The sequence below is a fragment of the Taurulus bubalis genome, assembly GCF_910589615.1.
Source record: "Taurulus bubalis genome assembly, chromosome: 7".
NCBI lineage: Eukaryota > Metazoa > Chordata > Actinopteri > Perciformes > Cottidae > Taurulus > Taurulus bubalis.
This window is the reverse complement of record NC_136595.1, coordinates 21,285,433-21,302,653: the sequence shown is the minus strand read 5'-3', so window position 1 is coordinate 21,302,653 and position 17,221 is coordinate 21,285,433. Positions and strand designations below refer to the sequence as shown.

Below are 17,221 nucleotides of genomic sequence, written 5' to 3'. Positions count from 1 at the left end.
TATTTGGCAATAGTTTGTTTACTTGGCCATAAAAATGAAGTGTGACGCTACTGGAGGCCAAAGGAAATGGAAGCGCCCCACAGCACACTCTTATACATTATACATTTTAGTTGCAACGGTTTTCCAACAGTTACTCAGTCTGTGCCACACACAGTGGCGCACGTCTCATTTCTTCTTCAGCATTTCTTGCTGACACACACACACACACACACACACACACACACACACACACACACACACACCCCTGATGATAATTCAACAGATGCTTTACAGTCAGGACGTACTGTCCATGTCCAAAGCATGAATGATGTTCATGCATGATTTACTAATAATGATTGGAGCAGATTTAATTAAGTATCCAGAGTGATATTTTGTCATATGATACTGTTACAATAGAGGGACAACAATCTATCTCTTTCACACTCTCTCTCTCTCTTTATGGTACGCTTGCTGAAGAAACTGTTTGATCGTGATCCTCCAGACTACAGCCACCACATCTCTTGGGGCTGAGAGCAAATGTGTAGTATACACAGACACAGAGCGGCAGCTATAAATGCATACTCGCATCACAGCCAAAGTTACTTTAATGTAAAGGCGCTGGGAAAACAACAGAAATCTGCTTGAGAAGAGGCGTTTGTTTGTGATGGTGTTAGCGCTTAAATTAGTATATGTGTAAAATGATGTAAAGGGTAAGCAGGTATAGATGTCTTTCTTAACCATGAAAACACAATAAATCCTCTCTTTCTTCATCTCTCACTGGGGTGCGGCAGCCAATCAAGGGTCTTGTATCTTCACAGCAACAGTCGAGGTCGGGCTGGGACATTATTTATTGTTACTGTTGTTGGCACACAGTGCACACTAACCACAGCTCTCCTTTCCCCTTCCTCTCCCAGATCTGAACTATCTCCAACACACACACACACACACACACACACACACACACACACACACACACACACACACACACACACACACACACACACACACACACACATTAACAAAGCACGAAAGACACATAGACCCATGAAAACGAATCGCACACAAGGCCACACCACACACCAAACAAAAAGCACACCTCACACATGTGCACGCTCACAGAAATCCAGTGAAATCAATTACAGCTCCGCTCGCCTGGCAAATCAGCCATTGGTCTTAACCGCTTTCTTACCAGAGAGCGAGAAGAACAAAATCTGACTTCTTCTCTGATAAAAAATAAAAATAAAAACTGCTTTAACAGCCTTGAGACAGCTTCCTTCTCATTTCCAAAGGGACACAGAGAGGTTGAAAGGAGCGGCATTCAAGGCGGTTCTGTCCTCCCTCGCTGTCTGTGGCTGACAAGAAGTAGGCCGTGATCTCTGACTGACACCAACAAGGACACATCGAGGCTACAGAGCGAGCAGCCTGTTCATGCGAAGCCACTCAAGGGGCGAAAGTGCAGTTGTGTATCTGCGCTGTTCAATCCAAACTTTGTAAGAGATTAACTACATATGACATGTATTTTACTTTATCCCTGACCATTTTTACACAAATGACTGTTCTCTTTAAGCTGATTTTGTTACATTTTAAAGTAGCCAGTCGAATTGATTATGATGTGAAAATCAACTTCAAGAAACTCCAGCTTCTACGGTATAATCAACTGTATAACAAAGAAAAATTCTTCACCTCTACCTTTCTGCCAAAGTTACGTTCTAATCTTGTAATGGAGTTGCTAGAATAGACTATTTTGATCCGTAGCTGTTGCAATCAAGGACGAGCTGAGATTGTGAAAAAACAAAACAAGCTCATGCATTTTATTTTCTGGCAACATCACCTCTTTAATGTAACGCTTTCTAGCAGCCAACTATGATTTCTAAAAATCATTGGATCTTGCTCAGATGCACCAGCAAGGAGGGAGTTTTGCATATTTTACAAGTACCGGTAACCCTATTCTGCATTTTTGAGTACAAACACACACACACACACACATATATATATATATATATATATATATATATATATATATATATATATATATATATATGTACATCTAATGCTTATACACACAGCCTGTAACGACACACACACAACTGTTCTTTGCACCCTTACACCTCGCCACAGATCACATTTCATAGCAACACCAGAAATAAAGTTCCACTGGCAGCGGAACGAGAGGAGGGAGAAAAACAGAAGAGAGACAGAAGGAGACAGATAGAGGCTATCGATCGGTTGGAGTTAGCTCAATCTGGGATTGAACTTTATCACAAACGCAGAGCATCGCAGCAGGAAGCTCTCTGATACGCCTCAAAAGGAGAGAACAGAGGAATGTTCAAACTCCATCTTTCATTTCTCTTTCCACCCCCGGCCTTTCTCAAGAATTATTTCTCTCCCTTTTTTATCTTTCTTAGCTCTTACATCTTTCACTTTCTCCCTTTGTTTTTCACTTCTCTCCTGTTTCTTTCACCGTCTCTCTCCGTTCTATTCCAGCGGCTGGCTTATTAGCATTCTCTCTGTACATATAATTGATTCCTCATGCCTTCCTCTTGTGAAAATGTCATTCATAATTCTGTGTGATAGCTAGCTGGCTGGCTTGCTGGCTGACTGAGTGGTTGGCTGGCTGCGAGGCGAAGTGGCCGCTGACCCATTTGTACCAGATACAAAGAGACTGACAACCAAATCTGATTATAGCAACCGGACCGAGGCCCCTGTGAAACGAATGGCCTTAGCCAGACTGAGCCTAAGCTGTCATTCATCCGTGCTTTTCAGTCTCCGCCTTTAACCATTATTTTACCCTGGCAGGTAAATTAATGGCAAATTCTCACTGCTGATGAAGGGTTAAACTGAAGGAGGGAAGAGACTTCAAAGAGGTATTGAAGGGGAAACACTCACAACCTTTCTTAGTGGTGATGGAAATGAATGTAATTATCAATTACACGGTGTGTGTGTGTGTGTGTGTTTGTGTGTGTGTGTTTGTGTGTGTGTGTGTGTGTGTGTGTGTGTGTGTGTGTGTGTGTGTGTGTGTGTTTACTTGGAAACCAAACTGAGCAGGTGGACAGCTGACAGTTGTACTGACAAATTTACACACATGCGCAGATCTGTTTTGCAGATCATGTACACAAACTCAGACAGACACGTATACACATACACACACCTAGAGACAACTAAACTACAAATGTCCCCACTGTGGGACTAACAAAGTATTATCTTACCTTATTGGAAGATAAGTTATGTGCCACAAACACAGCTGAACATCAACATCTTAGAGGCACATGGGGACAGCTGACTGTGTGTGTGTGTGTGTGTGTGTGTGTGTGTGTGTGTGTGTGTGTGTGTGTCTACACATAACAGAGAGTCTCTTAGTCCTAACCCTTCCCTGGTTAGTGGACAAGGCTGAAAAAAGACAGACAGAAGAACAGAAAGACAAAGACGAGGAGAGACCAAGAGGAAGTGAGAAGAAGTAATACACAAGATAAGACAAGCAGGGAGGCATGAAGAGAGACAGGGAGAAGAAAAGGTGAATCTGAGACATAGAGAGTAACTGAGATTGGAGTTGAAAGACATACATGGAGAGACAGGAAAAAAAAGTCAGACGGACAGGAGAAAGAGACATAAGGAGGTACTTACCGGATGCCTGCCCTGAGGGTACATGATCCCAGGAGAGGAGAGGCTGCCAGTCCGTTTGATGGCCAGGTTAGTCCCCTGGCCCTCCACTCCTCTGCCCTCCACCGGTTACACAGTCACACACACAAACCACACACACACACTCTGTAAGTCCAGTCCCTGCTCCTTAGCTGGGTTGAACACAGCAGCCTCTACTCTTCCAGAGTCTCTTTCCGTCTTTTCTTCCTTGCTCTCGTCTCTCTTCTAAAGCAAACTCCTGTTCACACACAGCTGAAGAGTGCTTAATCCGTCGGTTCGTTTATCCAACAATGTCATGATAAAACGGAGCGTCAGACTTTACCTCCTGCGCCTCCTCCTCTGTCTTCTTTTCCCGGTGAAACCAAAGTCTCAGTTTCTTCACCTCCTCGCCTTCCCCTCAGTGCCTCTCCCCCTTCTCTTCACCCTGTGATCAGTTTTCCTCGCCCTGTGATCAGTCAAGGTCCACACGTAGTGACATGACACCGAGAATTTCATCCAGGCAGGCTTCTCTCTTCTCCTCCTCCTCCTCCTCCTCCTCCTCCTCGTACTCTTCTCCTAGTGCCCCTTCACCCGGCCGTCCAATGGTGAGACGTCCAAACATAAACACACACTCAGCTCCATCCAAATAGTCGACTGTTCTGCTTTTTCCTCCTCTTCACCCTCTCGCTGACACACTGAAGCCTCTACCTTGACTGCTGCCGCAGAAAAGAAGGAGAACAAGGAAGAAAAGAAGAAAAAGAAGAAGAAGAAGAAGGAGGGAGGGGAGAAGGAAGAGAGAGAGAGAGACAGAGAGAGAGAGAGAGGGAGTGAGAGCTTTGTTTTTAATCTAAATGAAGAAAAAAACGCAAGAGGAAAGCAGGAAAGAACAGCAGGTCAGTGGAGGATCCAGCGGGCTTTTCAGCAGCAAGCCCTAGACTGTAATATATTGTGCCTGTTGGCTTCAACACAAACACGACAGGCTGCTAAAGCTCCTCTTAAGGTGGAACTGAGTAGATAGAGACACCCAGTGACACAGAGAGAGGGAGGGAGAGAGGGAAAGGGAGGGAGAGAGAGATGGATCCCTTTTCAATTGCGGTCAGGCAGACAAAGCAATCAGTCATGCCCAAAGACTTAGGCTCAAACTGATATGAATCAAGATTCACACACACAGAAATGCTCCGACACTCATACACAAATTCAGGACAGCTATGTGGACACACGTGTTACGCAACACAAACAAACATACACCCATACACACAGGCATGCACAGTTGCAAATATACACATAATAGTTACTCAGAGTGATACGTTTATTACCCAGTTTACACCTTGCATTAAAATGCGTCCTGGATGATTGGATAGCTATCCAATCATGCTTTATCGCATATAAATCCAGGTGTAAACACACTTGGGATGCAATAGCGAACTGATTTGATTGCTCACACCTCCCCAGGAAGTGGTCCGAGGCGCATTGTATCCAGATGTTTGTCGACGGTACGTGCATCGCCGTGTCAAACCGCATACGTCAATCCTCCCAAACAGAAACTTGAACTGCAGAGCAACAGAAAAACAGATAAATATTAGTTCATTGAAATAGTAGACAGTAAATGGAGGTACTTCATTTGTTTCGTTTGCATACACTATTTCAATTAAATTACATTTGGAACCTACATCTAAAAAAAATGATAGAGTTGATTGTGTGACTTTTTCTGGGGTTTAGACACACAATGAAACCACAAAAACAATTCAGATACACAGGGCACAATTTTAACAAGTAACAAGTAAATAGAAATACCAGTTGCAATTCCTAGACTAGTGTCTCTGTTGATAATCAAGTGGCCAGCATGCGTGCTGCTGGATGTCCCTTGACTAAAGAAGCAAGACACATAACTGAGGAACATTGACTGTTGATGATAATCACACTTAAAACACAGGACAGCCTCTCTAAACAGTAAACTCATCACATATATCACAAACATATTGGATATATTGACTATGACATATGTTAATATAATGTTTTTCTATATAAATATTCTAGTTATGTCTTTCCATTGCCAGCTGACAGGAAACTATATTGATTTATTGATTTAACTCGTTGATTTAACCGTTTCGAAAGCTTTTAAATTTGCTATTGTCACCAACCAGGTGGTCTTTTGAGGGAAAAACACTTACCACACAGGAAGTGACTCGTTTCTCTTTTCCCAAACTGTGGTTTGTTTGGAAGAGACAGAAACACTGGGCAGCCCCCTGCAAAAATAAATAAATATAATTTGTTTTTAAAGGGCCAAAAAGGGTGCTACCTAAAATGGCATTAAAGCAGGGGCCACACATTGTGTAGTGATATCTGTCAAAACTGCAGTGCCACAGCAACGTCCACTCACCGCCAAAGATGTCATCAAAAACAATAAGTCGGCTGTAACAGCCCACAAACATCCCAGCTTCAGCAAGATAACAATGTCTCCCACCTACTTTTGACTGCTGGCTCCAGTGCACATGCTATTTACAGGAATGCCCAGAATGGACCTGGACCAACTAAGACCTGGTATTTAAAGCCATTCCATGTACAGTACACCAGTCTGGCCCGGGTGCCATTTGGCACCGTTTATAATGAGTTTATCCAGGGCAGCTCTGCCTTTGAACTTGATCAAACAGCCATTAATCCGACACTGTAGAATCGGACACAGTCGGTCTTGGCATCCGTGGAGGGTTTCCAGTAAGACAGAAACTGCATTTGATAACAAGCGGGTTAGCCAGGGAGCAGCCCCAAATCCTCAATTTAGGTCACCGCAGACATCCTATTATCCAATGCAGTCTATTAATAAACACTATAGATCCATTTGGGGAAACAAAATGCTGGCTTATGTTAACACTTTAAAAGTCAGCTAAGTCTGTTTGAATTTGCACTGTGACTAATTCTGGCATTTTCTCCCACTATACTACGATATAACGGTAAGTCAGCATTATACTATTTTGAGTAAGAAACTATGCATGTGGCCAAAAGTTACTAAGTGGCCCTTTAAGGACAGTCAAGCCCTTTAAGTCAATGTATCCCACTAAAAAATAAACTAATAATTAAGAACCCAAAGGGCAGAAACCGGAGCTCTTCATTGGACAGCAGCTTTCCTCATCAACAATGTTGTCTCAAATTCAAAATGTTTGAGAGTCTCAGAGGAAATCATGTGAGCAGTATGAATACATCATATCTAAATAGTACCATTCATCCTGTTCAGGGTCGCACACACGCATCGTAAACCCAACACACTCGGGTCGAGAGGTACCGTAGCACCTTCACACCAAGAGTTTTGAAGTTGCCTGACCTGCATGTCTTCAGTCTGTGAAAGGATAACCTCGCAGACAGAGAGCATAAAAGCTGACATTACGAAGAAAGGCACAAGCCGTCCTAAGATTCAAACCCGGGGCCTTCGTTCTGTGCGAGGCAACAGTGCTAACAGTCACTTGCACAATAGAAAAATTTCAGCCTCATGAATAGATTGCCGTGAAATTTGGTGAGGAAATGTGTGCTTCCCACAGGATAAATCATTTCCATATTTGGAATAAACTGGCAATCTCTCCTCCTCTTTCTTGCTCCTCTTCCCATCTGCCTTCATTCAAAATCTCTCTTTTGGTGTTCTCTTTCACAGTAACACACCGTCATTCAACGGTGCCCCCACCACCAACACCACCATTCCCCATGTAGCCCATTGTACTAATCAGCATTATCTAATTGTCTAGAAAGGATTATGCAGGTAATTATTCCCCCGACTCCTCACACTGGGGTTTATTGAGACAGATGGGCAGGCATACAAACCCACAGACAGACGTCAACACAGACCCAAAGTTACAAAGCTTCAAAGCTTGCAGTTGTATTCAACTGTTGAAAAATAACTGGAAAATATGTATTTACCCGTTTTACACAGAATCTTCTGAAGTGATACAGAGAATGAGCGACTGCGGTTTCTCTATGGACTCTGAATACATCAAAGAGAATACATTTTACTGACCTCTGCCTTTGTGATACATGAGGCGGTTCAGGGAGACGGGCTGAGGGGATCCACAGAGGAGAGTCAGCACCTTCAGAGTGAAGGTCAGCGAAACCTAAAGCAAAGAGGGGCAGAATCAGCTGCTCGGTACAGTAAAGACATATAGTTCAGTGTCAAAGCCCTGAATAGCAGGACCAAACGATATAAGCTGCCCACTAATATGCATTTATTACATCACTTCATAGCAGTAGTTAACATTTCTAGCAGAATAGCGCCAGTCATTTGTGTCAGCAGTCAATTATTTATATGTTTAAGCACCATTAAGCTGACACTGCCTCTGAGGAATGGGGCCTACAATGAAGAGTCCTGGAGGTCCCGAAGGTCCAACTGCATGGGGCAGTTTAAGGGAAGATGATATTTTATATATTTTAAATTTGAACGTGCAAAAAATGTCTTCAGTTCCTTCAGTGTGAGGACATTCAAGCACTACTACAATAAAATAGCTACTAAATGGGCACCTGGACCTCATGTTTGGCGGGGTCCTTAAATTAAAATGTAGTAGCCGTTAGCGGTAGTTAACGGTAGTTAGCCGTTAGCCTAACCTAGCTTACAGATCCACAAGATATGAAGACAGCATCACCATTTTTACATTAACTTCGACCTAAAATACACGAAATAACTGTAGTTGGAGACAATGTAACTTACATTCGTACCAAGTCACCTCTCAGTTAAACAACTGCGCGTGTTTTGTACTTTTTCTGACATCAACGCCACACTGTAACGAGGGAAACTCAAGTTTAACCGAGTGCCCACGTCTCAATCACTGTCGGAGAGGCGCGCGAGTAACTCTACGGTTCCACCTTAAAAGCTCTTCCTTGTTTGAGGTCGGTCTGAGCGATCTGATTGACCAAAGCGATGCCTCGCTCTAACCAATCGCTCTAAGGGAACCCCACGTTGGGTCCTGACGTCATGGGGGAATCAGGCCAATCGCGTGCCGACCCCGCCGCGGAATGGGTGTGAGCGGCGGCGGGGAGGCGGAGGGAAGCTAAGCAGTCTGTGGGGATTGTGGGCATTGAAGTCCCAATTATTCTGCACACACACGCACGCACGCTGCCAGTCACGCTACATAAATGCTCAGTAAATTCCTCCGTTAATTTCAATCCCGCTATTTCTACTGCTGCTACTACTACTATACTACCACAACACACACACACACACACACGCACGCGCGCACACACACGCACACAGAGACACACACGCACGCACGCAAGCACGCACACACACACACACACGCACACACAGGCTATGTACACGCGTACACGGTAGGTAAACACCTCACTTCTGAGACATGTCCGGCTCAAAATGAAATTTTCTTTGGTCCACTTCAAACACTGAAATCAAAATGAGTAAATGGGTGGACTTATAATGAGGCACAGAGAGCAACATAAATCATAACCTGCAGGAATATAAGAAGTCATCTGTGACATTCAATCTGCATGTTTCTGCAGTGAATTGTCTCCTGCTATGTTGGCTTCTTTAGATACTCTCTCTTTTCTTTCTTTCTTTCTTTCTTTCTTTTCTTTCTCTATATCAGGAATACTTGCTCTAGTTTAAAATATACACATACATATTGTACACATACAATCAGACACACACAACCAGTTTATTGTTCTAATTTTATAATTCCTATACCTCATATGCTGCATATATACATTTTTTTGTATGTCTAACGCAAGCACATACTCACACACTCCCTGTCTGAGCCCCTTGTTGTTGCATGCATCTTATTTTATGCTGATATTGTAATATTTGGTGTGTCTCAACATGCGTCGCCATGATAACTCCCTTCACAGAGCACATTTATAACACTGCTGCTGCTGCGGAGTAAAAATAAAAACCTGCTGACTCCCGTTTTACTCATTGTCATGTCTTTACTTGTGTGGAAGGCTGACATAAAGCTTTATGGATGGGCCAGGATACATTTTTTTCCTCAAGAAGATACTGTCATATTTATGAATGTGTGGCTGTGGGATGCAATATGCATGGTGTGATAAGAAGTCCTGACTGCATCTTCTTATTAAAGGACACATCCATGCGGGTGCACAGTGAGATCATCGCTGACTGCAATGTTCCCGTGCATGAAGACGTTTTCTGTATTCCTGCTTCTCCTCAACCTGCCTCACCCACAGTACATCTTCTTCAGTCGGTCATGTTGAGTTCCCCTTGAGGGGAGCGAGCCAGAGTGTTTCTGACCTGAGAAGAAGTGAGCCTGTAAGGCCTGTCGAGGCCGATGTTAAAGGAGAAACTGTTTTTTCGACTTTCGATCCCTTGTATGCAAAAGTTGTATCCCCGATTGTTGTCTGGAAACAATCACTTTCTCTTTGACTGAAAAAGCAAAGTCTGGCAGAAAAAAAACTAATATATGTCATAGTTGTTTCTAATTGTTTGAACAGAGATGCATCATGGGATGGAAAGCTGTGGGGTCAAAAAATAGTAAGTAGTCCTTGAGTAAAGATTCATTAGTCAAAATCTCTCTTCTACTGTTGTCTTCTACTTTGTCCTGTTCTGATTTGCAAAGGAATATACAGGGATGAAATCCACCCCCACACCTCCTCTCATACACACACAAATATACAAACACACACACACACACACACACACACACACACACACACACAAACAAGCAAACACATATTACACGGTTGTCACTCAGCAGTCGGTCAGTGAAATGATCAGCAGCTCTGACTAACCCATGCAGTAATAGGAAAGGGCAGAGAGAGAAACCCTAACCCTATGATGTAGGACTCTGGATAAACTCTGGTCTAGTTTGATGCTTGATGAATAGACGTAGTCACAGAGTGGAAACACACACACACATACACACACACAAAGCTAATGAAACTGCCATGTGTATGTACCTGCGGTGTGTTACAAGTCCCTCAGCGTCTACAAACACATGTGATCTTCTGACCTTGTAGTGCAAATATTTGGCTGTTCTGTGTATGGATGTATGTGAGTGTGTGTGTGTGTGTGTGTGTGTGTGTGTGTGTGTGTGTGTGTGTGTGTGTGTGTGTGTACATGCATGTGTATGTATGTGTGTGTGTCTGCTTGTGCGTGCTCTGACGTGTCTGGGTGTGATCGTGTATGTTTTTGCAGGATCAGTGCGACTTCCTGGCTGCACGTCTAGTGGCTCTGTATGTGTGGGACATGTGTGCAGTAGCACTCTGTGCCACAATTAGCTTCATCTAACTTATTTCCTGCTCCGGGCTCCAGGAAAGGACTGTTTATGTGTGTGTGTGTGTGTGTGTGTGTGTGTGTGTGTGTGTGTGTGTGTGTGTGTGTGTGTGTGTGTGTGTGTGTGTGTGTGTGTGTGTGTGTGTGGACAGGGGCCTATTTTTTGTTGTTTTTGGCTCTGTATTCAGGCACATTGGATCTGAAAAGAAACAATTACTCTTTCTCATTTGGGGTATTTAAGAGTGTTCAAGTCCACGGTGAGAGAACACTCATTTATTCCTTCTTTTATAGCACACCAGTTTTTGTCTTTTATAGTACACCAGTTTTGGAACAACACAACACAGCAGGACAATGATCCTGAACAGGAAACTAAAGCAGCCAATGAGTTTTCAAAGAAACACTGTAATGCAGTCTCCCCTATTGCCACAAACAAAGACATCGTAATTTAACTGAACATGTTGAAGACCAGGCTGAAGGTAAAGGCTCCTGAAACAGGCAGGAAATGAAGCTGTCTTCAGTTCATACCTGGCAGAGGATCACGAGAAGGTCAAAGGTTTCAGGCAGAGATTGAATGCATACAGATTTACAACAAAATATGAAATATGATGTATCTAATAAAACAGTAACTGCAAATAAAATGTCTTGTGCTACCAACTAAAACTGTCGAGACTATCAACACAAAGGGCTACAAATCATCACCTGACGTGAAAGACATTAGAACCTGACAGACACATTGTTTGATTTCAAGTTCAATGTGTCAGAGTACAGAGCCAAACACCAGAACATTACTATCTATCCTTCTATTAATGACCCATAACACCTCAACATCAAATCTTTAGGAAATAAGTCAGGTATCCAACTGTGCAGAATAAAGTCGGCATCCGTCACTGTCTTGTTCCGACTTAAATGGAAGGAGAGAGGAAGAAGATAAGAGAGGCAGCTGCATGTTTGGTTCATGTGTATCCCAGTAGTCTTGGTCTAGGACTCAAACTAGTATGTGTGTAGCCTCCTGCATCTATATGTGTGTTTTCTATATTTGAGGCCATGATCTTGCACACAGTCTTTCTCTCTTTCTTTCTACACATGCACGCACACACACATACGCACACGCACACACACGCACACGCACGCACGCACACACACAAACAGATTTGTGTGTGAAGTATATTAGTATACTGTGAGTGTTAGTGTGAATCATACATGTGCCATATGAGGAGGGTCTGATTCTTCATATGCAGATGGTGGATGTCTGTGTTAGTGTGTGTGTGTGTGTGTGTGTGTGTGTGTGTGTGTGTGTGTGTGTGTGTGTGTGTGTGTGTGTGCGTGTGTGTGCGTGTGTGTGTGTGTGTGTGTTTGTGTGTACATGCTTGTGTGAGGAGGTTGTTGCGTGGGTGTGTGTCTGAATGCATGAGTTATTCTAAAATCATTTACATAATGTCAGTGTACAGTACAGTATATGTGTGCATTTACGTGTGTGTGTGTGTGTGTGTGTGTGTGTGTGTGTGTGTGTGTGTGTGTGTGTGTGTGTGTGTGTACAGTACCTCCAGGCTGTTGTAGACTGTGCTGTGATCAGCCTGTTGGCACAAGCCAATTGTGTGACTAATAGCGACTGAGTCAGACTGCAGTGAATAAAATACCTCCTCCTCTTCAATCATCATCATCATCATCATCATCATCATCATCACCATCATCATCATCTCTCTCACTCTGCTTCTATCTTTCCTGAATGCACATAATAATATGTAAGTCTTAATTTGTCATCATCACACACACACAAGTCCCTGAACAAATGCATTGACATTTTTCATATATTAATTGTGCTGTGGTCAAAGTCAACAGCATAAAGTAGAACCCTATGAGTTAATACTTTCAGTAAAACAACCACATTTAGTGTGTGTGTGCATGTGTGCATGTGTGTGTGTGTGCGTGCGTGATCACTCATGTGTTGTTCATGTATGTTTTCTTTTCTCGATATTTTCCAACTCCAGGCAAATAAATCCATGCATATGTGACAGCTGGTCATTTATCGAGCAGCAGCAGCAGCAGCAGCACACAGTCGCTGTGTTTTGTTTTTTGTCTCTGCATGTGGCTCTATACATCCTGCATACCAAACGCTTTCCCTCCATTTCTCAGACTCACAATCTTCATCCGCATCTCAGGTTTATGCCTCATTGGACTGGGAAAAAATGGCTTTGTCAATATCACTAATCAAACAGCAAAATCAATATATTTCTCTACCTCACTTTTCTCTTTTTCTCCTCCTCTGTCAACCTCTCTCTCTCTCTTTCTCTCTCTTATTAAACATTTTGACAGCAGAATGCATTATGTAAGTGTAAAATGTACTGGAAGTTCTTGTGAGATGCAGAGTGTTAAAAAACACAGAGAGGAAGAGAGAGAGGTGAGACAGGCTGAGAGCGAGCAGAAGCAATGCATGTATGCGTGTGAGGAATGCTGTATCGGTGTGCGTGTGCGTGTGCGTGTGTGTGTGTGTGTGTGTGTGTGTGTGTGTTGTCCAAGGTGCAGATGGCAGATGTCAGTGTTGAAAAATTCATGATGCCATGTTTGGAGGTTCCTGGGGGATATCTTGTTGTTCAACTGGCCATACAGAGCGGGCATGCAATACACACACACACACACACACACACACACACACACACACACACACACACACACACACACACACAGTATGCGTGTGTCTGTTAAAAGATATGGAATCAAAGAAGGAGACACATTTTAAATAGATATGGAGAAACACTGATACGAACAGACAAAGAGAAATATCTTTTTGGAAACGTACTCGTCAGCTTCTCTGGGAATATTTTGTTGCACAAAGTTGCAGATCCATATAACTGTCGAGTGAATATTTCACAAAATGTTCACGAGAACAATATGTTCATTTCCAACAACTACATATACGTTGACTTATCTAACTTCAGACAAAATGTGTTAACGCAAAAGATAAAAAACAAAGTAATCAGAAAGCAGTTAATATTAGAGCTATGTATATATATATATATATATATATATATATATATATATATATATATATATATATATATATATATATATATATATTTCATTCAGCACATGGAAGTGACAGAATGTCCCAAGCCACTTTTACATTATTTATATTATTAATTAGAAGAATAAAATGATTAGGTAATCAATTTTAGTTACCATTCACCTATTGATAGAAAGGTTCTATCAACTAAATTCTAACTTTTAAACTTTGAAGGAGAGTATACTGTATATTTTGAAGTATGAAGTGTGAGATGTCCGATCATGTTGGATTTGATTTGATATGATTTTGATTTAAACAATTTATAGAAATGTGCTAATATCCTGATGTTCAGCGTAGGCTGCAGTCGAATAGTCAAAAGAGTACCTCCTAACGTCTAACCCTAACCACTTTTCCTTGACCTCTGTAGAAAAGTTCAAGGAAAGATGGGAAGGAGAATTCATGATGAGTTAAAAGCAACGCCGGTGTTTTGAAAATCCAACTCCACTTTCACTGAGCCACGTAGTTTTGACGCGTCGGGAGGCGGATGTTAGTGACGTCGGTCTGCAGGGATGAAACTACAATGTTGTAGTCCATCTCGGACCACAATAAAGCGCATCTTAAATACTTTGTCCGTGTGTTCTTACATTGTTGCGTCATGCAGACGATTTAAACAACCCGGTTCATAGTATTACTTTTTTAACGAGGTTGGAATAGAAATAGAAATGAAAGAAGGAATATGAATATGAAATATTTTTCACAGAGAGTACAAAGCTAGTAAAATGTCTCTGTTCAGTTTGAAACATGCTGAATGAAATCCGTTCTCACACTAACAATGTCTCATATCCCTTTTTGTTGTTATGGTTTATATGCAGATTAAAATCTGATCATAAGAATATGCAGACAACAGTGTGACCTAGAACACTTGATAGTGATTTATTGTAATGTGACAAAATGGTTGATTCAAAATAATGATGATCAGAAATATGATTCAGACTCAAGAGCTCGTCCAGTTTAATACTTTCATCAAAGCTTCTGTAGCTGAAGTCAAATAAAAGAATGAGGGCAGAGGCTGCAGTACAACACCAGAGAGAGAATATACAATACAGCGGTTTGATCACTTTACAGCAGTTTGATCACTTTACAGCGGTTTGATCACTTTACAGCAACAGCAATGTAACATTCATAGTTTGCCAGCAGGTTTAACAGATTATTGAAAGTATTTCCAAGTTATAGCGACGGTTATTTACATGATCGGCGTTTGTCGGTCATTCCACCAGTGGTGTATAGTAACGAAGTAGAAATACTTTGTTACTGTACTTAAATAGTTTTTTGGGATATCTGTACTCTACTTTACTATTTATATTTCTGTTTACTTTTACTTCACTACATTTTGCAAAGAAAACTGATACTTTTACTCCGATACATTCCCCCTGAAACCTTCGTTACTCGCTACAAAATCAAATCTATCTTTAGAAAAAAAAAAACACATCCGGGACTGTGGTGGAACACAGACTCCACCAAGCAGGTTTTGCGAATCACAATATTCTGCATTTTCCCTCTACATCCTCTAGCCCAGCGGTCACAAACCTCTATGCGTCACGGACCGGTTGCGTGAAGACAATATATTCACGGACCGGGTCCGACCTCGGAGAGACGGGAGACCCGACGTGTGTTCGTTATGTCCAGTCTACTGACGCTACTCCTAACTAAACCCTTATGTCCAGTCTACTCTTAACTTATAACCCGCTGCACAAAGACAGGATGTTGAAATGGACGCATGTTTTCGTGCTTTTTTAGCGATCTCAGGATACTCTGCCTTGGTTTTAATCCAGAACACCGGCACCGAGTTGAAACAGACTTAAATTTCATTTTTAGAGTAACGTAACATCTTGACATGTGTCAATAGGTTCCGTCTGAGGTTACCACAGAAGGATGTATCCGGTCCTTTTTCACAATAAAACGTCTTTCCGGCCTTGATTTTTAAAAATTGAATTTAAAAATTGAAATTTAATTTCATTCTTTCTGTGCGGCCCGGTACTAAGGGCCCCACAGCCCGGTACTAAGGGCCCCACGGACCGGTACTAAGGGCCCCACGGACCGGTACCGGGCGGAATGAGCATACTTATAACCACGCTGTTACAACTCCTTCATAGTGTCATATTGCTTTTTTGAGAATTATGATGATAAGTTCATAGTAGATGCAAAAGTATACCTAGGTACAATATATTATGTTGAACATAATATATGTGGATGGATCACAGCCAACCCAGTTATTTTCAAAACAACCCCTGGTCCTTGGTCCTGGTGGCCATAGCACTTAAAAGAAAAAACTTCATAATTCTCAAAATTCAGAACCTTTGCTTTTTTATTAAAATCATGTACTTGTACTTTTACTTTCAATACTTAAGTACATTTTATATCAGAAAAATACTTTTGATACTTAAGTACAGAAAATATCAGATACTTTAAGACTTTTACTCAAGTAGTATTTTAATAGGTGACTTTTACTGGAGTAATTTTCCAGTAAGGTATCTTTACTTTTACTCAAGTACGACTTTTGGGTACTTTATACACCACTGCATTTCACTCAGTTAGGAACTTTCCTAACCAAAAAGGACTATTCGACCGCAGCCGTAATGTTTAACATGTTCCCCATCTCAGTTCAGCATGTTGACATGCTAATGTCTGCCAATTAATGCACAAAGTGGAGCTGTGGCTGATGGGAATGTCATTAGTTTTGCAGATAGTTGGTGATAAACCAAAGTATTGGACAAACAGAAATATTGACTTGCCGATGGTGCAAGAAAATAGTCAGAGTAATGTTTTTCTTGAGCGGAAAACAAGTGTCTCTGCCAAATTGTGTGGCAATCCATCAAGTTGAGACACTTCAGTCGGGAGTGAAGAGGCGGAGCGACCGACAGACGTCTCCATCCCCCGAGCCGTGCCGCTAACGTGTCTGAAAAGTTGCAAAGTAAAGAACGAAGGTACATGGGAAGAGACATAAATAGAGAACAGGAAAAGGAAGACAGACGTGCTTTTCTCGCACAGAAGCGTGGCAATTTCTCGTGACATTTCAATGTCAGCAATCACAACAACTTTTTCCCCCCCATGTCTGCCAGTGAGATGGAGCTTGGGATTCCGGCCCGGGAGGGAAATAAACATGCTTTGCTTGCGTATATGAGCAAAGTGATCCTAACTTCCCATTACACACATTACTCCACAGCTGCTCCCTTGACACAGTGTTTGTTGAGTGAGGTGTACTACACATTAGCCTGCCAAGACCATTTGGGCAAACCGAGCAGTGCGAGCCCGAGTGGAGCGGGTTCGGACTCTGCGTTAGCTAATGGAAACTGGCAGCAAGTGGCGTGACAAACCAGGAGCTTCACACGGAGCTGGATATGAGCCCCAGTTCT

General features: G+C 42.2%; 1 protein-coding gene across 1 annotated transcript in view; it reads right to left on the bottom strand.

The window, feature by feature from the left end:
* The window catches only part of tle2b (TLE family member 2, transcriptional corepressor b), a 69,477-nt gene extending 65,594 nt beyond the window's left edge, over window positions 1–3,883 (bottom strand). The window contains exon 1 of the mRNA XM_079220409.1: window positions 3,601–3,883. Coding sequence (XP_079076535.1) covers window positions 3,601–3,624 — 24 coding nt within the window. The 5' untranslated portion in view covers window positions 3,625–3,883. The remainder of the gene's footprint in view (window positions 1–3,600) is intronic.
* Window positions 3,884–17,221: the final 13,338 nt, after the last annotated feature.